Raw genomic sequence first — 22,343 nt, forward strand, 5'->3', positions numbered from 1 at the left:
TTCAAGATAGCTGAATGGATGAAAAATTGGCTTCATGGTAGGAAAGAGTGGGTGATAGTGGAAGGTACTTTTTGGACAGGAGGCCTGTGACTGGTGGTGTGCCTCAGGGTTTGGTGCTGGGCTCATTGCTGTTTATTATCTATATCAATAATTTGGATGAGAACATACATGGCATGGTTAGCAAGTTTGTAGATGACATAAAAGTAGGTGGTATAGTAGATAGTGAAGATGGCTGCCAAAATTTGCAGCAGGACCTTGATCTGTTGGGAATGTGGGCTTATGATTGATGGAATTTAATACAGGGAAATTGGAGGCATTGCATTTTGGGAGCACTTACATGGGCAGGACTGACAAAGTAGGGCTCTGGGGAGTGTTGTAGAACAGAGGGATTTAGGAGTACACTAGACCAAGGGGGGCCCGTTTTGGTGGGTGGGGGGGGGGGTGGGGGAAGAGAGAGAGAGAGATCAGTTGCAGCGCGAGTAGACGACAGGCAGGCAGATTGGCACGGCCAGGCGATGTGACTCTCAGCGCGTGAACACAATGTGCAACCATTGTGACGTAAATCAGCCAAAGCCAGCGGTTTCATTTTCTAAGTTATTTTACATTTTTGAACATTTTGATTAATAACTCGAGAAATAATGCACACACGCACGCACGCACACACACATCCAAAATCAGAGTTTTAATAGTTACTAGACCAAGTGGGACCCGTTGTGTCCCGTCCCATCAATGCGGGGGGGGGGGGGGGGCTGCGGCGTCACAAACACACTATCCACCCTTGAACCAGAGAGTGCAGAACAGTTGGAAGCTCAGTGCTGCCAATTATTTTGTACATAGAATAGTATGGCACAAGAATAGGCTCTTCAGTCCACAATGTTCAAAGCATGATGCCAAAACCATCACTAATCTTCCTGTACATAACCCATTTCGATCCATTCCCTGCATATCCATATGCCCATCTAAAAGTATTTTAAATGCCACTAATGTATCTGCTTCAACCACTGTTCCTGGCAGCGTGTTCCAGGCACTCACCACTCTCTGTGTAAAACAAAAATTGCCTTGCACATCTCTTTTCAACTTGGCCACTCTCACCTTAAAACTATGCCCTTTAGTATTTGATTTTTCTATTCTGGGGAAAATATTCTGACTGTCTACCCAATCTATGCCTCTCTGTTGTTTCCTTCTGCACTTCAGAATTGTCATGCTCTAAAGTCTTTACTAGCATTGTGATGTGCATTCCAATGACAAAGAAATTGAACAAGAATCACCAGCTGAATTTTGTTCAGTGATTATGTGAAGGGGCTCAAGGCATCTGAAACCTAAGTAAAAGCAGTATATATTATTTTAAACAAAATTGGATTGGGAAAAAAAAGCAGATGGCAAGAATAGGGAAGAACAGTTTTAAATTCAATATTACTGAAGTTTGAGGACATGATTTAAAAAAATTCCAAGATAAGATCCTAATGCCTCCTCTCTCAAGGGTTGTTTGATTTCATATCTGATTCGCTGCTTTGGTAGTCTTGGTCAGTCTTGGTTTATTCCATCTTCTCTCCATATTCCTTCTTTAGGCCTTAATGATGTATTATGAGGAATTCAATCCTGTACTTAAATGTACTTCAATTTCCAGGGAAGATCTTGGTTCCAGCTCCTGTCTGAGAGTGAGTTACAATAAAAAGCTTGGCATCTCTCCAGAGAAGGGCAGGAAAGTTATTCCTGGTAATTGGCCATTTTTCATTCAATCAACACCATCTAAAACCACTGTCATTTAGTCTTTTATCTCATTGGTGTTTTATTGTAGCTTGATTTTCTTAAATTAGATGCCTGGTAGTCCAAGTGTTTCACTCTGAGGATGAAATAAAACACAAGATTAGTTTAAATGTGTTATAATGTAAATTTGTTGTGAAATTTGCCGTGAGACTGATAGCCATCCATAATGGTAGTTTTGTAGTGCCATTTTGTCAGACTTGATTTCATGGAGATTTCTGTGGCAGCTGAAAAAAAACAGTTTTGGTGATTTTCATTGCATTGGGTTAAAACAAATTTGTAGATTGTTTCTTAATTAGTTTCTGTTCTTTCTCTTTTTCCACTATCTCACTGGCTTTGGAATCTTGAAAAATAAATGCCTGAAACTGAAGTATTGCATTGGCAATAGAGAATGCTATCAGTTCATTAAACTGTGATTGGGAGATTGTAATCATTTAAGGTCCGACTGACTGTAATTCAAAAAATGTGGATTACTGTTTCCATTGTATGTCCTTTTTAACAAATCTAAGCCACTGGGGTGTATGAGAAAGAAGTAGGAGGCTGACTGCTTCTTGCAATTGTTCATTCAAGTGCCAGAGCAGAACTGAGAATGCAAATTGAAATTGAAAAATTACATGAGTTTTTCTGAATTTTTCACATAGTTGAGATTAACACTTGTTTTTGTTTGGGAGCAAACTGGAATGGCCAATTTTATGCCTTAAATCTATTGTTGTTCAATGCTTGTGTGATCTGCAACCAACTTAAATTCAATGTTACCAAATGATTAATTTTGAAATTAGTTATAGCATCAGATTTTAGAAAGGCTTAGGTCTAATGCTTAGAAGATAGAACAGTACAACACCGGAGCAGTGCTGAGCATGATGCCAAGTTAGTCTCCTCTGCTTGCATGTGATCCATATCCCTCCATTCCCTACATATCTATCTGCTTATCGCAAAATGTCTTAAATGAAATCACGCTTGCCCTGCAAATCTTTAAACTTTTCTTCTCTGACCTTCAAGCTATGCCCTCTAATATTTGACATTACCACAGGTAGACAAAGTGCTGGAGAAACTCAGCGGGTGCGGCAGCATCTATGGGGTGAAGGAAATAGGCAACGTTTTGGGCCAAACCCCTTCTTCAGACTGTTGCAGGGTGGAAGAAAGGAAGTGGAGGAGCCAGAGGGCTGAGGGAGAGCTGAGAAGGGGAGGGGACAGCAAGGGCTACAGGAAATTGGAGAAGTCAATGTTCAAGCTGCTGGGGTGCAGAATGCCCAAGCGGAATATGAGGTGCTGCTGCTCCAATTTCCGGTAGTGCTCAATCTGGCCATGGAGGAGGCCCAGGACAGAAAGGTCGGATTCGGAATGGGAGGGGGAGTTGAAGTGCTGAACCACAGGGAGATCAGGTTGGTTAATGCGGACCGAGCGGAGGTGTTCGGTGAAACGATCGGCAAGCCTACGCCTGGTCTCACCGATGTAGATCAGCTGACATCTAGAGCAGCGGATGCAATAGATGAGTTTGGAGGAGGTGCAGGTGTACCTCTGTCGCACCTGGAACGACTGCTTGGGTCCTTGAATGGAGTCAAGGGGGGAGGTAAAGCGACAACTGTAGCATCTCCTGCGGTTGCAAGGGAAAGTGCCCAGGGAGGGGGTAGTGCGGGTGGGAAGGGAAAAATTGACCAGGAGTTACGGAGGGAGCGGTCTTTGCGGAAAGCGGGGGGGGGGGGGGGGGGGGGCGGGGGTCGGGGGGGGGGGGGGGGGGGGGATGGGAAGATGGGAAGATGGGAAGATGTGGCGAGTGTTGGGGTCACGTTGGAGGTGGTGAAAATGACGGAGGACTTTGTTGTATGAGACTGCTAGGGAGGTGGAAGGTGAGGACTAGGGGGACTCTGCCCCTGTTCCGAGTGGGGTGATGGGGAGAGAGCAGTGTTGCGGTGTATTGAAGAGACCCTGGTGAGAGCCTCATCTATAGTAAGGGAGGGGAACCCCTGTTCCCTGAAGAATGAGGACATTTCCGATGCCCTGGGGATTACCACCCTGGGGAAAAAAGCTCTGACCATCATGTATATCAAGTTACCCTTCAACCTCCAATGTTCCAAAATCCAATCCTTGTAGCTAATACCTGCTAACCCCGGCAATACTCTGGTAAACCTCTTCTGCACCCTCTCTGAAACCTCCACATCCTTTCTGTAATGGGGCAAGCAGAACTACACACAGTACACCAGAAGTAGGATAACCTCACTTTACGTGGAGTACGGTGAGGTGGGAGATGCATGGGGAAAGGAACTAGACCATAGGGCATGGTGTGGAGGAACAAGGGGGGGGGGGGGGGGAAGGGGGGGGGGGGGGGGCGGCTTGTGGTTACCTGAAATTGGAGAATTTAATATTCATGAGAATTTTTTTTACATACTTGGCTAATAAATTAATTATTTACATACCTATTAGGTTGTAGGCTACCCAAGTGGAATACGAGGTGCTGTTCTTCCAGTTTGTATGTGGCTCACTGTGGCAAAGGAAGAGGCAGTGAGCAGGCAGGTTCATATGGAGAGGGGAATGGCTAACAACTGGGAGCTCCAGCAGGTCCTGATGGACAGAGCGCAAATGTTTAGCAAAACAGTTGGTAGTCTGCACTTTTTCTTATGATGCAGGTCAGATCGAGAGTATTGAATGCAATAGATGAGATTGGAAGAGTTGCAAATAAACTTTTGTCTTACCTAGATGGGCTATTGGTGTCCCTGAATAGAGTTGTGGGAGAAAGTGTAGGGACGGGTGGTGCATCTCCTGTGGTGGCAGGGAAAGTGCCTGGAAAGGGGGAGGGATGGATGGTGAGGAATATTTAAACAAGTAGTCATGGAGAAATTGGTCTCCTCAGAAAGCTTAAAGAGGTTGGAAGGGTAAGATGTTACTGGTGGTGGGATTGTTTGGTGGAATCAGAATGATGTGTTGGATGCAGATGTTAGTGGGGTTGAATCTAAGGACCGGTGCAAAACCATCCCTGTACCGTCTGGGGACGGGGACAAAACCAGAACTGTAGGAAACTGAGGAGATGCGGGTGGGAGCTCCAGTCACAACTGTTGGGGATGGTGGGGAGAACCACATTTATTGAAGGACGATGGACATTTCAGATGTCCTCAAATGGACAGTCTCATCTTGAGAGCAGATGGGGTGGCAACTGAGAAACTGCAAGAAAGGGACGACGACCTTGTAAAAGATGGTGGGAGGAAGTGTATTAAAGAAAGCTGTTGTAGTCAGTGGGTTATTAGCTGAGGTCTGTCCCCTGAAATGGAGTTCTGCCAGATGGAGGAAAGTGTTAGTTGAGGGGAATTGGTTGGATCCCTATCTAAAGAATAACACCTCCATTTAGGACCCTAACAGTCCTTCCAGGTTGACAGATTTATTTGCACCTCTTCCAAACTTGTGTACTGCATTCACTGCTCTTGAAATGACCTCCTCTACATTGGTGAGACCAAGCTTGGAGGGTAGTTGTATTTGGAAGGAGCTGCCAGAGGAAACTATGAAAGCAGTTGCAATTACAACTTTTATAAGACCGTTGGAAGATATATGGATAGAAAGGGTTAAGAGCTTTTGGGCCAAATGCTGTCATCTAGCCCAATATGCCAACTTAGTCGGCAAGGACAAGTTGGGTCAAAGTGCCTGTTTCTGTACTGTACAACTCTATGACTTAAAGCGTAAACCAGGCGACCGCTATGCTGAACACTTACTCTATGTGTTAAGGCCTGCTGATACTTGGGGTTGGACATTTTAGTTCTTCCCAATGACCTGACTGTTCTTGGTCTCTTCCATCGCCAGAGTGAGACTATAAGCAAATTTGTATTCTGATTGGGTAACCTACAACCCAATGGCATGAACATTTTTGCCCCCCCCCCCCCCCCCAATCCTTGCCCACTTTCATCTAGTTCCTCTACTCCCATCACCTAGTTTCTTTCTCCTCCTCCATCATTTCCATCCACACCTCTCCCACCCCGTCTAATTTGTGTCGCCCATTTTCCTTTCCTTCCTTCCCCTTCTCCTAACTTCTTTACCAGCTGTCTCTCTTCTAAACCATCAGTCTGAAGAAGGGTCCCATCCAAAACATTGTCTCTTCACTCCCTCCACAGATGCTGCCACATTTGCTGAGTTCCTCTAGCAGTTTGTTTTTTAACTCACAATTCCAGCATTTGCAGTCTCTTGTGTCTCCATTGATCTTTGGATGAGGTTAAATTTGTAGAGGGCGAGCAAGGTCTGCCAGGAGAACATCAGAAGAGTTAAGCCAAAATGTAGAAACAAAGAACTGCAGATGTTGGTTTATACCAAAGGTAGACAAAAAGTGCTGGAGTAGCTCAGCAGTTCAGACAGCTTCTCTGGAGAAAAAGGATAGGTGACCCATCTGTGGTTTCTGGATGTCCACATTGGCATTCTAGAAACACCCTCCCCACTTTCACTATAGGTTGAATCAATTTCCTATGAGCTGATACTGCATTTATTTATACCGTTTAAAAAAAAAAAGTGCGTTAGTTTCATTCTGGTTGTAAACTTGTTTAATGCTGAAGAGTTAGCATTAAACTCTTGAAGGCTATGCTGGATACACAAAATACAGATTCTTGAATCTTGAGCTAAAAGTAAAGTTCTGGAGGAACTCAGCTGGGGAGAACGCATTTGTGGAGGAATAGAGAAGCAACTTTTTGGGTCAGGATCCTACTTCAGACTTGAAATGTCATCTGGCCATTCCCTCCACAGATGCTATGTAACCTGTTGAGTTCTTCCAGCACTTTTTTTGCTGAAGGCTATGCTGGAACCTGGTTAAGACTTGCTTTAGTTAATTGCTCACAGTGTGCTTTCCATTTTGTTAATCAATAATATTTGTACAAAACTTGCAAAATGCAGAGGGCAAATATTTCTTTTTTTTTCCCGATTTCCCTAATGTGCTGCTTCATAGAAAATCCCCCTCCTAGTCATGATGGGAATAAAACTCTTAGTAATGATGAAAAGCAGGCTTAGAGCATATCCTTTCCATCTTAAATAAATTATTTTGGGGCTTTGATTCAATTTTTCTTATTTTCTTTCTCATTCAGTCGGAGGAGAGAGCCAGTGAACATAATTGTAATAGGCATAGTCTGAGTACAAATTTGGTTTTAAACGCTTAATTTTAAAAGTTCTGGTGCTTGTGGCATCCAAGCTGTGAATTCCCCCTTCCCCCACTCCAATTCTGGCCTCATTCTATAACTAGAAGCAAAATATAATACTGCACATAAGGAGACCGTCTAATGTATAGAATGTGCCAAGTGTGAATGCTGCAAGATGATTCCACAATAGTTGCACGCGTCCATAATTCATAAAGGCCCCATTCTTTCATTGGCCAACTTATTTTGCATTTTTCAAGTTTATTGCTTTAATCAAAAAAATAAAAGCCTAAAGACAATACAAGCAAACTACTTTTTTATTAACTGAAGAATGCTGAGAAATATTTAGTCTATTTAGGAATTTAAAGAAGTGAAATGTACAGGAAGAGGTAAAAGAGAATTGATAAGTCCACAGTGATATACAGGACTTTGTATATACAGGACTTTGATATACAGGACATTGCTAAATCACTTGATTTAGCAATGTTTTGTTTAATGCATTTTAACTCGTTTAGGTTACAAAGCTATTTGCTTTAAAAAATATATTTTTAATGTTGGGGAGCAGCAGGAGTCAAGTTGAATTTATTGTTATATGCACAAGTACCACGAAGTACCACAATGAAAAATCTTGTTTGCAACAGAATCACAGGCGTAGACTTGGACAAACACAAACATAAATTATATGTACATCATATATAAATATGATTTATTTAAGGAGAGATTGATGCTAATTGTTATTATTAATATATTTGAAATACAAATAATGCAGATCTGCCAATGAAGATGTCTATCCACTTACCTTCTCCAAAAATGCTGCTGTTTACAGAGACCATTTTTGATGGCCTATTGGAATGATGGCCTATTGGAAACAGGCCAGCATTAATCATGGCAGAATGGTGTTTCTGGAAATGCATCATGTTTTACAAAGGGCCCTTGTATTACAATGGAGACAATGGAAAAATGATCACACATGTGGCAAAATGATCAGAATCAATAGCAGGTGCCTCTTGATGATCTAGGAGAAAGTAAGGTTGTTAAAGCAATGCGTGAAAGCAAAGCATTTCTACTTCAGGTATTCTCATGCATAATAGTTGAAATATGAAATTTCTTAGAATTAACTGGTTAAAATCCTAGTTTTTTTTCTTGTACCATTCTGCTGCTTTGCACTCGTGTTTATTGTTTCTCGTGACTATATGTATTTTGTGTATTCTATAAGCTTCATGTGAACAAGGAATTTCTGTGTTCAGTCAGAAGATGAGGTGCTATTTCTCAACCTTGCATTTAAGCTTTGTTTAAATGGCCATCAACCTGAAATGCTAGCCCTATTTTTCACACTCTACTCGTATGCTGTCATATCTGCTGGAAACACTAAGTTGGTCGGAAAGCACGTGTGGAAGGAGAAGCAGTTAACATTTAGGCATGGGACAGTTATCTGAGCTGAGCCATTATGATGAAGGATCTTTGACCTGAAATCTTAACATTTTGCACCATATTGAGATGCCTTCCAGCAAACAGAAATTGATCCTTTTAGTTCACTTTGTCTAGGGGTCTCCTCATGTTCTAAATTAAGATATAGAATTATACTTAATGTTATTATATTTGCCTGCTCTTCCTCACTCTTTTGCAAATTTGGTTTAGTGTCAAGTTTATTTACTAGCTGGTGTAGGGTAACTGTAGAAATTTGTTGATTTGCAATGTTCTTTCCAACAATAATACCTCGTTGAGAATGTAAATTGAACTTTTTGTTTTGGATTTAGGGAATTTATGTTCCTTGACCGTCTGCTTCTGCAGCCAATGAAGAAAATTTAATTTTAGTCTGGCTGCTCTCTGCTGTGAAATATTATAGTTCGGCAAATGCCAAACACATTCTTCCAAACAGCTGAGCGTGCATGAAGCAGTTCCCAATATAAATGGACCATAACAGCCATCTGGCAGGGGTTGAGAGCATTCCAATCTGTTACAAATCCTAACAACTTAATGTTTGTGTTGTATGTTGTCCAAATGAGCATATCTAGATTGCCAAACATTTTAAAGGACAGTGACAACAGTGACATAAAACTGGACCTTAATTACAAAGGTGAATGCTGTGGTTTCTGCACTTTGTAACTCCTGATCAATTTGGACTTTGATTTCTTTGCTGTATGAGAGAGAATGCTTCACCCCAGTAATCAGATTGTGGGCTACTATTGATAACCTTTGGTGATACTTGCTTTCTTGAGTCATTTGGAATTGGTTAAATCATCGGTCTCTACAAGGTATAGAAATATAATCTAATCTTAGGTTTTCAATTTTTCCATTGGTGAGGGGTAATAACGCTTAATTGTACAAAGCTGTTGTTTAAGACACTTTCATATGCAGACATCTTGGGACTGCTAATTTTATTTGGGTGTTTAGTGGTTTTATTAGGAGAGAATCACAAAGCTAAATGAGAATTGGAATCAAGTTGCATTTACTGTTGAGCCCTTATGTCAGATCAGCTTTGTAAATATTTGATGTCCTTGAGCAGGTTCTGTGACTTAATTTGGAATCGATGTAGCACTTGCCATTTCCTTCCAATCCTTTTGTCCTTTGGGTTAAGGAGTGGTGCTGAATGGCTAAGCAGGTGCTTATCAGATGTGGATGTGCATGCCCAGGCTGAAGGTATTAAAGTATTAGGCTCTTGAAGCAATGAGCATGCAACTGGAAGCTATTCCAGTGATCTGGTCGAGGTATAAGTTGTTGATGTCTTGAGTCTGGGAGTGACACCATGCTGTGCACGGGACACTTTGCAATCTCATTGAGGACTGTTAGTGAGTTTGGGTTACTGAACATGATATAAGGCACCAGAAGCAGGAGTAGGCTATTTGGCTCCTCATATCTGCTCTGTCGTTAAATAAAATCATGATTGATTGCTTATCTCAGTGCCCACTGACCCCACATCGCTCGATTTGTTTCGAACCTTTTCTGCATCTAATTTCCTTGTGGAGCTGCTACTTACTCAATAGTAAGATAAACTCTGGAGCAATGGCGTATATTTCTTGGAGACTCAACAAACTGCAGATGCTAGAATTGTGAACAAAAACCAAAGTGCATGAGCAACTCAATGGGTCAGGCAGCATCTAGTTTAGTTGAGATATAGAGCATGATTTAGAGATATAGATACTGATTGTAGTAGGGACCACTCTCCCATGTATTAATGGATTCTTGATTTCAATAACTTTAAGCATAATCCACATCAAAATTGTTGCATTCTGCTCCTTAGGAGAGCAATGTTCACATTTTAACAAACCTGGATTGGGGACTCTTTCATCACTCTTCCATTCATCCTTGCTTGAGGCCTAAATAATAACCAGTGTGTTAGCTGCTCAAGTACCAGGCTATTAACATGCTTCCTTAAGCTTCTTCATCCTGACGTGCTGTATCTGCACCCATTGTTTAAATTTAGTTTAGAGATACGATATTCGGCCTACTGATTCCATACTGACCTGTTCACATTAGTTCTTTGTTATCCCATTTTCTTATCCACTCCCTAAACACCAGGGGCAATTTTAGAGAGGACAATTAACCTACAAACCTACATTTTTTTGGGATGTAGGAGGAAAGCCAGCAGTTGCCTGTCTTTTCACCGTTTTATTTTTATTTTTAGTTAGTTAAAGTGTTTTGTTTGGAGGTCTAGACTTTTTTGTGTGGGGGGGGGGGGGGGGGGGAAAGGGGGAAACTGCCTTTCAGGGTCCCTACCTGGTCGGAGAGGCAGCTTTTCTCCGGGCTGCAGCTTTGACCCGTCCTCGCGGCCTACCAGCGGGCCTGGAGCGGCGTTTCCTGTCGCGGACTGCCCAGAACCTCGGCTTCGGCGGCGGCACAGCGCTGGAGCGCTATCGTGGAGCGGGCGATGCCTTGCCTGGGTCGCCGCGCTGGAGCTCCGGTGAGCTGAGACCGCTGGGAACAACATCGCGGAGCGGCCAGCTGCGGGCGGCGGCGCCGAACTTTACACCGGGAGCCTGGGATCTCGCGACGAGATCGGCAGTTGTGGAGCTCCATCCGGCGCGGCCTTGTCGGCTTCGGAAGCAGCGGCCTCCAGTACGGAGGCGGCCGTTCCAGGGTTCCCATGCCACTGTGAGGACTCTCCCGACGCCAGAGCACCACCACCCGGCGAGAACGGCCAGGAACATCGGGCCTCCGTAGAGGCAACTGTAGAGGCCTCAATAGGCCCGACTATGGGTGAACTGGGGTTGGGGACTGGACTTTGTGCCTTCCCTCATGGTGGGAGCCATTGTGGGGGGATGTTCTTTGTGTTTAAGACTCATTGGTGTTATTGGGACGGCAGATGGCACAATGGGCTAAGTGTTCGGCTGGCAACCGGAAGGTAGCCGGTTCGAATCCCTGCTTGGAGTGCATACTGTCGTTGTGTCCTTGGGCAAGACACTTCACCCACCTTTGCCTGTGTGTGAATGTGTGTGAGTAATTGATGGTGGTCGGAGGGGCCGTAGGCGCAGATTGGCAGCCACGCTTCCGTCAGTCTGCCCCAGGGCAGCTGTGGCTACAGAAGTAGCTTACCACCACCGAGTGTGACTGAGGCACTAGTGAATGAATAATGCGATGTAAAGCGCCTTGAGTATTAGAAAGGCGCTATATAAATCCCATCCATTATTATTATTATTATGTCTGTATTCTTTTTTTGTGTGCTGCAAAATGGCAAAAAGCATTTCACTTCATTACACCTCGGTGTATGTGAATGTGACAAATAAAAACCTTTGAATACTTTGAATACTTTGAAAATGGAGTACTCAAAGGAAAACCATGTGGTCACAGGGAGAACATGCAAACTGCACACAGACAGCGCATGAGATCGGGATCAAATCTGAAACTTTAGCGCTGTAAGGCAGCAGCTCTACCAGCTGCGCCACTGTGCTGTTCCCTATCTTAATCAATTTGTCATTGGTGGAGGAAGGGGAATTAACAGTACAGCCATGACATCAACTGTGAAGAATGATTTCTGCCCCCCTCCCTTCCCCCACCAAAAAAACCCATTGTCTGTCTATTCTCTCCGCAGATGGCAGTTAACCCACTGAGTTCCTCCAACATTTTCTCTTTTGCTTTATGTTTAACATATTATTTGGATCATGATGCTCCTTTGTCTGATTGCCAGCAGTTACATTCCTGTAAATCAACAAGCCTGGAGTACTGTTACATGAAATCTGCTAGGATTGCTCTTTGTATTTTTAGTATCATCTGAAAATATGTTAACTAAATTTGTGAAGCCTCATTAAATGTGCAACAGTTGCACAAACAACAATCAAGTTGAGTTGAAATAATCAACTAAAGCTGTTTCCTCAGACAGGATGGCTTTGCCATCTGTAATTTACCTTTAGGCACTATTAATTTCTAACAACTAACCATGAGCATTCTTAAATTTGACTTTGACATTGAGGGTTCCCTTGAAATGTAACCGTAGTGCAGGCCATTTGGAGATTGAAGTATCCAAATGGGTTAATTAGCTAATTAAGCCAGCGTGGCTTTGTACGTGACAGGTCTGTCTCACTAACTTGAATGAATTTTTTGAGGTGACAAAGGACATTGACGAAGGTAGGTCGGTGAGTGCTATATACGTTTTTAATAAGGCATTTGATAAAGTCCGAAGATAGACATAAAAAGCTGGAGTAACTCAACGGGACAGGCAGCATCTCTGGAGAGAAGGAATGGGTGACGTTTTGGGTCATGACCCTTTTCTTCCGAGGTACTGCCTGTCCCGCTGAGTTACTCCAGCTTTTTGAGTCTATCTTTGGTTTAAACCAGCATCTGCAGTTTCTTCTTAGACATTTGATAAATTCCCTCATAGTAGGCTCATCCAGAAGATTGAGATGTAGGGGATTCATGGTGACTTGTCTGTCTGTATTCAGAACTGGCTTATTCTGAGAAGACAGGGTTGTGGTGGAAGGTAGATATTCTGGCTGGAGGTCTGTGACCAGTGGAGTTCAGCAGGGATCAGTGCTGGGACTTTTGGCTGTTTGTGTAAATAACCTAGATGCAGATAAGTTGGTGAGCAGGTTTGCTGACGATACCAAAATAGGAGGAATTGCAGACATCGAGGAAGGCTGTAAGACGATACACTGGTATATAGATCATCTCTGGAAATGGGCACAGAAATGCCAGACGGCGTTTAACTCGAGCAAGTGTGAGGTGTTGAACTTTGGGAGGTTGCATGTAAGGAGCGTACACAGTTAATGGCAAGACCTTTAACAGCATTGAAGTGCAGAGGAATCATGGAGTCCAAGTTCATAGCTCACTAAAGGTGGCAACACATGTAGATAGGGTAGTAAAGATGACATATGGTATGCTTGCCTTCATTGCTAGGGGCATTGAAATTAAGAGTCAGGAAGTCATGATGCAGTGTTATAGGACTTTGGTTAGGCCGCAGAGTAAGTCGTAGTGGTGGAAGTAGATATGACATTTAAGAGGCTTTTAGATAGGCACATGGAAGTGCTGGGAATAGGGGGATGTGGATCATGCACAGGCAGATGGGATCAGTTTAACTAGGCATCATGTTCGGCATTAACGTTGTGGGCCGAAGGGCCAATTCCTATGCTGCATTGTTTGATGTTAATATCTGGTTATTTTCCCACACTGTTATACACTTGTAGGATATTGCACCACTGCAGTTTGGCCACAAACAGTAAAGATAAATAGGAAATAACTGTGTCAACAGATTCTGAGTTTTCTGCTCGGCGTCCCTCCTTGGTACATTTTATTAAATACAAGTCATGTTGTTTTGCAATAGCGTGTTTCCATAGATGAAGCAGATATCTTGCAAGTTATGAATTAGGAAACATTATTTGCATTGTCCAGGCTGAATTGGTTATAATGCAATTTTGATTCTGAACTTGATAACCATTTATAAATTAACTATACTAAGTGGGACCCGTTGGGTGCCTGTTACACAGGAAGCCTGGTCCCCCAATGCAACCCGTCACCCCCCCAACGCAATATCGCACCACTCACACATAGCCCCCAACTGCGCAGGCACGGCTCATTTCCCCTCGTCCTCCAGCACTCTCTCCTCCTCCTCTTCACCCTCTTCTTTCCCCTCTCCTCCTCCTCCCTGCCCCCAATCCCACCCTCACTGCTCCCTCCTTCTCCTTTCCCCTATCCTCAGACACTCCCTCCCTCCCTCCCTCCATAACTCCTCCCCTCCCCTCCTATCCCTCTATCCCCACTCATCACCTCCCCTACCCCCCCCACTATCCCTCCTGACCTCCCCACTGCCCTCCTCTCCCTCTATTCCCCACTCCTCCTCCTCTCCCTCTATTCCCCCTCCTCTCCCACTCTCCTCACCTCCCCCACTTCCCCCCTCTCCCTACCCCTTCCTCTCCCTCAATCCCACCCTCCCTCCGCACCTTCCCAGGATCTTTCCCCTCCTCCTCCCCTCCCCAATCCCTTCCTTATCTCTGCCTCCCTCCCTCTCCTTTCCCCTACCCTCCCTCCCTCCATCCATTAAAAGCAGCATCTGCAGTTCCTTCCTCCACAGGTCATTCATTGTTATCTGTGGTTTAGACCCCGTTGACTTGACGTTTGGACCAGTTTGCATCGTGTGTGTGTGTGTGTGGTGAGGGTGGGATTGGGGGCAGGGAGGAGGAGAGGGGAAAAAAGAGGGTGAAGAGGAGGGGGAGGGAGTGCTGGGGGATGAGTGCTCGGCCCACCCCGTCCTGTCCGCCGCTGCCGCTCGGCCTGAGTAACTGCAACGGGGCGGCGGAGGAAACGGACCCGGGGGGGGGGGGGGGGGTTGGGACTGCCATTGCCGCATAAGGCGGGCGAGGGAGAGGGGTGAGTGATGAAGGAGAAAGAGATGGGACCAAGGCCTCCACTGGGCCTTCACTGAACCACCCTCCCCCCGCTGCCTGTGGTGGGGGAGAAGATAGACAAGTTACTGTGAGGAGGGGAGAGAGGAGGTTGTGAGTGCGGCGGGACAGGCAGGAAGGGGTGTCGCCATCCCAGCCGTGGCATTGGCTGACAGGAGAAGAGACGACAGATGGCACAATGGGCTAAGTGTTCGGCTGGCAACCGGAAGGTAGCCGGTTCGAATCCCGCTTGGAGTGCATACTGTCGTTGTGTCCTTGGGCAAGACACTTCACCCACCTTTGCCTGTGTGTGAATGCGTGTGAGTGATTGGTGGTGGTCGGAGGGGCCGTAGGCGCAGATTGGCAGCCACGCTTCCGTCAGTCTGCCGCAGGGCAGCTGTGGCTACAGAAGTAGCTTACCACCACCGAGTGTGACTGAGGAGTGAATGAATAATGCGATGTAAAGCGCCTTGAGTATTAGAAAGGCGCTATATAAATCCCATCCATTATTATTATTATTATTATTATTAAGAGACCAATCTGCATGGCGATGACTGAAGGAATCTGCGCACGCGGGGTTTTTTAAGATTTTTAAACCTCGATAACGTTTACAATATACTACCGATCCGAACGAAACTTGTTCCACTCGCAGCATAGGCGAGCGGTGAGTGAAAAATCGTAACGCTATCGCGTACATTTTTTTTTTTTTTTTTTTTGCAAATAGAAAAACCCCGCAATCCGGAAGAAAACAAGATCAGAGTTTTAGTTATGTATAGATAGATAGATTTGAGAAAAGCTGTCTTCAATTTCAAACAGTAGAGGGAACAAAAAATCTGTTTCCGTGTAACCTCCCCAAAGTAATCAAACTGCATTGTCTCTGGAAAACACAGCGACTACTCTAATTGTGAGTGGCTATTGAAATTGACAAACGATCAAATCTATTGACACATGCAATGATACTCTATTAAACAACATAAACCTACAGCTGTTAATATTTTTAGTTTGCAGTAACAAAGATAAACTTACTGCTTTTGAAAAGTCCTTATTTTTAAAATGAAAGAAATATAATTTTGTTATTGCCAATCCGAAACTCTAGCCCCTAATCCCATTGACACAACTTATAATGCAATTTTCTATAACACTAGGTTTCTTAGGATGCAACCAACATCTTATAGCAGAATTCCCTGTGTCGGTTGAGGAGTAATTTCCACAATGCCCTGGTGTCCTTTTTGCTGCAAAATTCAGGATTCCTATACTGTGTGGCAATTTGAAAGTACATCATGAGGACATTCGTGGGGGTTGCGAGTTCAACACCATCAAAGTACAATTTCAGAAATTGTAAATATTTTAAAAGAAAAATATGGAAAATATGAAAGATCAAAAGTACAAAATGAACACATGGATCTTGGTGAAGAGAAGCTGGAATTCAGTTTTGAACCCCATTGTTGAATGCATATGTAACTAGAAATAGAACTAGAAGTAGAACATATGTAACTAGTAACCAGAACCTTAGTTCAGTGTAGAATGGTTAAATATGCAAGCAATATTTTAGATGATTTGATACTTATGGAGCTGTTTTCTACACTGTAGATGAGATGCTTTAAGACATACATATTGGTTCATTAGCAAAATGAACAATTCAAGTGAATTTTAGCAAACTATAAAATGGGATCTGTTATATCTGCTGCAAGGTCCAATGATTAAATTGTTAATTCATTCCTCTTAAGTGATTATGGTGGCGCACAGTTGATGAGAAACAGACTTAATCTCCTTAGTGGGATTGAGGACATTTTTCTTCAGCCGTTCGAACTCACTAAAGGATTTGTAGAATTACACAGCGTTTTAATTTATTTGATTGCCTCGAGATTGACCCTTTGCAGGGCTCGCAATTAGCGGTTGCCCGGTTGTCAATGGCAACCTACAGTCCCGCCGGGCAACCTAAAAGCCATGCCATTTTGCCTGGCTTGGCAAGCACCCGGGACACCTATCGTTTAATTTTGAGCGGCCCCCCTCTCTATCTTTCTCTCTCTGTCACTCTCCGTTTCCGCCCGCCACCCGTATCCGTGTCTCGGGTCTCATCCCGCTCCTCGTCCGCCGGCACAGCAGGCCGCCTTACACATGCGCACAACTACGGCCAGCACCAAAGATCCTATAGTGAGGATCTTTGGCTAACACATCATCGGCCGTGGTTGTGTGCATGTGCCGCCCTGCACATGTGCACTGCCACTGCAACTGGTCGGCCACTTTCTCCCTCCCTTTGTATTGTGGGAGATCTGGCCGCCATTGCTGCCCGGTCGCCGCCTCACCGCGACCGCTGAAAACCAATGCAGAATCACTCACTGGAGCTGGAGTAACACCCTGGAGTAACTCGTGCTTCTTGGTTTTCTGGTCCTCCAAAAATATTTGAAATGGAATTTAAACTGAATTTAAACGCCACCACCAAACTCCAAACTCTGAAAAATAATAGCTTATTGCATTTTATCTGTTTATTTATTGTGTATATATATATATGTATATGTATATGTATATATATATATATATATATATATATATACATATATATATATGTATGTATGTATATATATATATATATCTGTATGTATGTATCTATATCTATCTATCTATCTCTCTATCTCTCTCTATATCTCTTCTCTATCTCTCTCTCTATCTCTCTCTCTCGCTCTCTCTCTCTCTCTCTCTCTCTCTCTCTCTCTCTCTCTCTCTATCTCTCTCTCTCTATCTCTCTCTCTTTCCCCCTCTCCCCTCTCTCTCTCTCTCTCTCTCTCTCTCTCTCTCTCTCTCTCTCTCTCTCTCTCTCTCTCTCTCTCGTCTCTGGTCTCTCGACCCTTGCCCTTTTATCTCCTGTTCTGTATTCTGTTTACCTATTCTGTTGTGCTGCAGCAAGCAAGAATTTCATTGCCCTATCTGGGACACATGACAATAAAACTCTCTTGACTTGGACTTAAACAAAAAGGATTCTGGGGAAACAAAGAGCTACCTTAAATTTAATTGCTTCTTGTTGGGTACCTATAGTAGGGTGAAAATTATTGCATGTTTTAATTTACGGCAGAACTCCATGGAGCAGCCAGCAACTGGATAGAAGAAATTGGGTGACGTTTCGGGTAGAGACCCTTCTTTAGATTTCCTCTGGTTTTAGTGTTTTTAGTTTAATTTAAAGATACAGCGTGGAAACAGGCCCACCGAGTCCACGCCGACCACCGATCACCCGTACACTAGTCCTATCCCCCGCATTAGCGACGTAAGTCAAGAGTCAAGAGTGTTTTATTCTCTCACGTCCCAGTTAGAACAATGAAATCCTTACTTGCAGCAGCACAACAGAATATGTAAACATAGTACTCTGTAAACAATGTTATAAACGAGAAAACAAAACTCTGTATATTTATATATGAATATATAACTATATAAATATATGTACACTCACACTCACACACACTCACACACACACACACACACACACACACACACACACACACACACACACACACACACACACACACACACACACACACACACAATTTCCCTCCTGAGATTAAAATTCTATCGTATAGTATTGTGTGTGTAGGAAAGAACTGCAGATGCTAGTTTAAACTGAAGATAGACACAAAAAGCTGGAGTAACTCAACAGGTCAGACAGAATCTCTGGACAAAAGGAAAATATTACGTTTTGGGTTGGGTCTGAAAAAGGTTCCTGCACACCTTTGGAATGTGGAAGGAAACAAGAGCACCCGGAGAAAACCCATGCGATCAAAGGGAAAAGGAGCAAACTCCATACAGACAGCACCCATATTCAGGATCAATTCCGGGTCTCTGGCAATTTTAGACAGCAACTTTATGGCCAATGTACTGCCTCATAGTCTTGAACTGAATTAAAACACACAGTAGCTGTAAAGGGGGACATAGCATCACTTAGAGATTTAAGACTGAAAATGGATAGTTTCTTTTTTTTTTTAGTAACCAAAGTTATCAACGTATAATTTTTTTACGTGTTGGAAAATAAAATATAGTGGCACAGCTGGTGGACTTGCTGTCTCACACGCCAGAGATCTGTGTTCGATCCTGTCCTCTGGCACTGTCTGTGTTCCTCTGGCACTGTCTGTGTTGAATTTGCACATTCTCCCTGCAAGCATTTAGGTTTCCTCCCACATCCCAAAGACGCATTGGCTTTGTAGGTTAACTTGTCTCTGTAAAATTGCCCCTAATGTGTAGGGAGTGGGTGAGGAAAGTGGGATAACAGAACTTGTGAATGGGTAGGCTAAAATGCTGGAGAAACTCAGCGGGTGATGCAGCATCTATGGAACGAAGGAAATAGGCGACGTTTCGGGTCGAGACACTTCTTCAGACTGGTGTGGAGGGGTGGGAAGAAGAAAGGAAGAGGCGGAGACAGTGGGCTGAGGGAGAACTGGGAAGCGGAGGAGAAAGCAGGGACTACCTGAAATTGGAGAAGTCAATTTTCATACCGCTGGGGTGTAAACTGCCCAAGCAAAATATGAGGTGCTGCTCCTTCAATTTACAGTGGTCCTCACTCTGGCCATGGAGGAGGCCCAGGACAGAAAGGTCAGATTCGGAATGGGAGGGGGATTTGAAGTGCTGAGCCACCGGGAGATCGGATTGGTTATTGCGAACCGAGAGGAGGTGTTGGGTAAAGCGATCGCCAAGCCTAAGCTTGGTCTCACCGATGTAGAGCAGCTGACACCTAGAGCAGCGGATGCAATAGATGATGTTGGAGGAGGTGCAGGTGAACCTTTGCCGCACCTGGAAAGACGGCTTGAGTCCTTGAATAGAGTCAAGGGGGGAGGTAAAGCGACGAGTGTAGCATTTCTTGCGGTTGCAAGGGAAAGTGCCAGGAGAGGGGGTGGTTTGGGTGGGAAGGACGAAATGACCTCCATGTCTATGGAGTGTGGGAGGAAGTTGAGGAAGTGGGAGGAAGTTGAATATCTCTGAGAAAACCCACGCAGGTCACGGGGAGAACGTTCAAACTCAGTACCGACAAACATCAGTAGTCAGGATTGAACCTGGGTCTCTGGCACTGTAAGACTCTGCACCTACGCAACTATGCCATCTTAAAAAAACTGGTCTGGTCGGGGCTTTTAGTTTAAAAGTCAGGAGGTGTGTTGCAGCTTTATAGGAAATTTATTGGGCAGCATTTGGAGTTTTGTGTGTAGTTCTGGTTGGCCCAATGCAGGAAGGATGTGGAGGGTTTAAAGAGGGTGCAAAAGATGTTTACCAGGATGCTGTCTGGATTAAAGGGTATTAGCTACAAGAAGATATTGATACAAGAACAAACTTGGATTGTTTGGAGCCTCAGAAGTTGAGGGGAAATATGATAGAAGTATGTAAAATTATTAGAGGCAAAGATAGAGAAGACCGTTGGAATCTTTCCCAAGATGAAAATGTCAAAGACCAGAGGGCACAGCCTAAAGATCGGAGAAGGAAAATTTAAAGGAGACTAGACCAAGTGCAGACCCATTGGGTGTGCTCCCCCCAACGCAAGATTCCACCACTCACCCGTTCCCCCACGGCAATATTGTACCAATCACGCATAGCCCCCAACTGCGCAGATGCGGCTCATTTCTCCTCATCCCCAAGCACTCCCTCCTCCTCGTCTTCACCCTCCCTCTTCAATCCCTGGAGAGGGAGGGGGGCAGAGAGGGAGGGGGAGGGGGGCGGAGGGGGAGGGGGCAGAGAGGGAGAGGGAGGGGGGTAGAGAAGGGGAGGGGAGGGGGAGAGGAGGGTAAGGGAGGAGGGTAAGGGAGGAGGGTAAGGGAGGAGGGTAGAGTGGGGGAGGGACGGTCAAGGGAGGGGGGTAGAGAGGGATGGGGTAGAGAGGGTGGGAGTGAGGGTAGATAGGGAGAGGGCATCTCACTCCACACCTCCCCATCTCCCTCCTCCACATCCCCACCCATTTCCCTCTTCCCTTATCTTTACCACCCCATTCCCCACCCAATCTCCCTCCTCATTTCGCTCATCCTCCTCCCCTCACTCCCATTCCCTGCCCCATGACCTACCTAGGTTGTAGAGCAGGGCCTGGAACTTGGCCTGGTTCTCGTACTCGGCCCTGGCTGTAGACTCCAGCCGTCAGCTCAGCCGCCGCCTGGGCTCCAGTGCAGGCCCCGACCTCATCTCCAGGCTCATCGCCACTCCTCGTTCACCGCGAGTGCTGTAGTGCCCCTCCCTCCCGAGTGTCCCGTCCTGCCTTGCGAGTGCATTGTGACGTCACTCAGTTTTTTTCCGGAAATGGGTGCATTTTGGGGCTGTTTTTAAAATTTTAAATGATTACAAATTTTGGAAATATAGGTGGGAATACGACGGGAGGATGTTTATCGCCTCGACAGGGAAAATGTGTAGGATGTGTAAAAATGGGAAGGCTGTTGCCTAGCATTTGGAAGAAAATTGGAAAATTAACCAGAAGACTTAGTATTATTGAGATGTACAGGGCAATAATTTGTTTAAAGTAGTGTGATGGATCCGTGGAATACGTTGCCAGGTATGGTGGTAGAAGCAGATATGTTAGTGATGTTTAAGAGAAATTTAAATAGGCACACGGATATGTTGTAAGTGGGAGGATATGGATCACATGCAGACAGAGGTGCCTAGTTTAAAATTGGTACATATTGATATCATGTTCGGCAGACATTATGGGCCAAAGGGTCTGTTTCTGTGCTTTACTGTTCTATGTTTGAAGCCCAGTTCTGTGGACTGAGTAATAATGCCAGCAGTGATTACTGCTCTCCTGTTGCCTTGTGAGTCTTGGACTTTCAACAGCACTCGGCTCAGGGCACTGGAGCGACTGATTGACTTCCTATCCTGCATTGAGCACGGCACCCAGAAATGTCGGGCCACTTGATTGTTCAATCCTTTGCTATTTGACTTAAATTCTGCTTCCGCAACATCCACAGGTAGCTTCCAACTGAATATTGGGAAACCCCAAGCATTTTCTTTGATTCCCTAACCTTAAATTCACCAAGCCTAAGCCTAATTAAGTATGTATGAAGGAACTGCAGATGTTAATTTAAATCGAAGACAAAGTCAAAATGCTGGAGTAACTCAGCAGGATAGGCAGCATCTCTGGAGAGAAGGAATGGGTGACGATTCCTGAAGGGTCTTGACCCGAAATGTCACCCATTCCTTCACTCCAGAGATGCTGCCTGTCCCGCTGAATTACTTCAGCATTTGTGTTTATCTAAGCCTAATTAATCTGTCTTAAAATTTCATTCGTATATCTCTCTCAAATATTGTATGATTCTTCAGAAGAGCATTTAATGTTTGATGAAATGTTGGAATACATTTATAAATAGGAGTTGTTATTTGTTATTATGATGATAATTATTTTGCTGATTCTCTTTCCATAGCAAAAAGCTCATGGGCAGGCCCTGATGGACGAAGTCTGCCAACGACTGAACCTCATTGAAAATGATTACTTTGGACTGGAGTTCCGTAACAGTCAAGGGAATGAGGTATGTAGACTGCACGAAACTCTCCTGAAAACAGTCAAAATGTGAGCCCAACAAATGTCTTGTCATTGCATCTGTGCAAGTCGGTGTGCTGTGCTCAAGTGACGTGTAATTTGCAAGCAGGAAGGTTGAGGGTTGGTGCTTAATCTTGTGTGTGCGTTTGTGTGACTTGCTTTTTGAGTTTTAGATGAGGTATAGAG

At 44.4% G+C, this 22,343-nt stretch overlaps 1 protein-coding gene across 7 annotated transcripts in view; it reads left to right on the forward strand.

The window, feature by feature from the left end:
- farp2 (FERM, ARH/RhoGEF and pleckstrin domain protein 2) overlaps positions 1 to 22,343 on the forward strand; it is a 146,080-nt gene that overhangs the window by 11,428 nt on the left and 112,309 nt on the right. For 6 of the 7 annotated variants that reach the window (XM_033031649.1, XM_033031652.1, XM_033031653.1 and 3 more), the window contains exon 3: positions 22,042 to 22,146. In XM_033031649.1, the coding sequence (XP_032887540.1) occupies positions 22,042 to 22,146 (105 nt within the window). Of the gene's footprint in view, positions 1 to 22,041; positions 22,147 to 22,343 lie in introns of those variants that run through there. The other variant, XM_033031654.1, reaches the window with a different exon arrangement.

The sequence above is a fragment of the Amblyraja radiata genome, chromosome 13 (assembly GCF_010909765.2).
Source record: "Amblyraja radiata isolate CabotCenter1 chromosome 13, sAmbRad1.1.pri, whole genome shotgun sequence".
In the NCBI taxonomy this organism is placed as follows: domain Eukaryota; kingdom Metazoa; phylum Chordata; class Chondrichthyes; order Rajiformes; family Rajidae; genus Amblyraja; species Amblyraja radiata.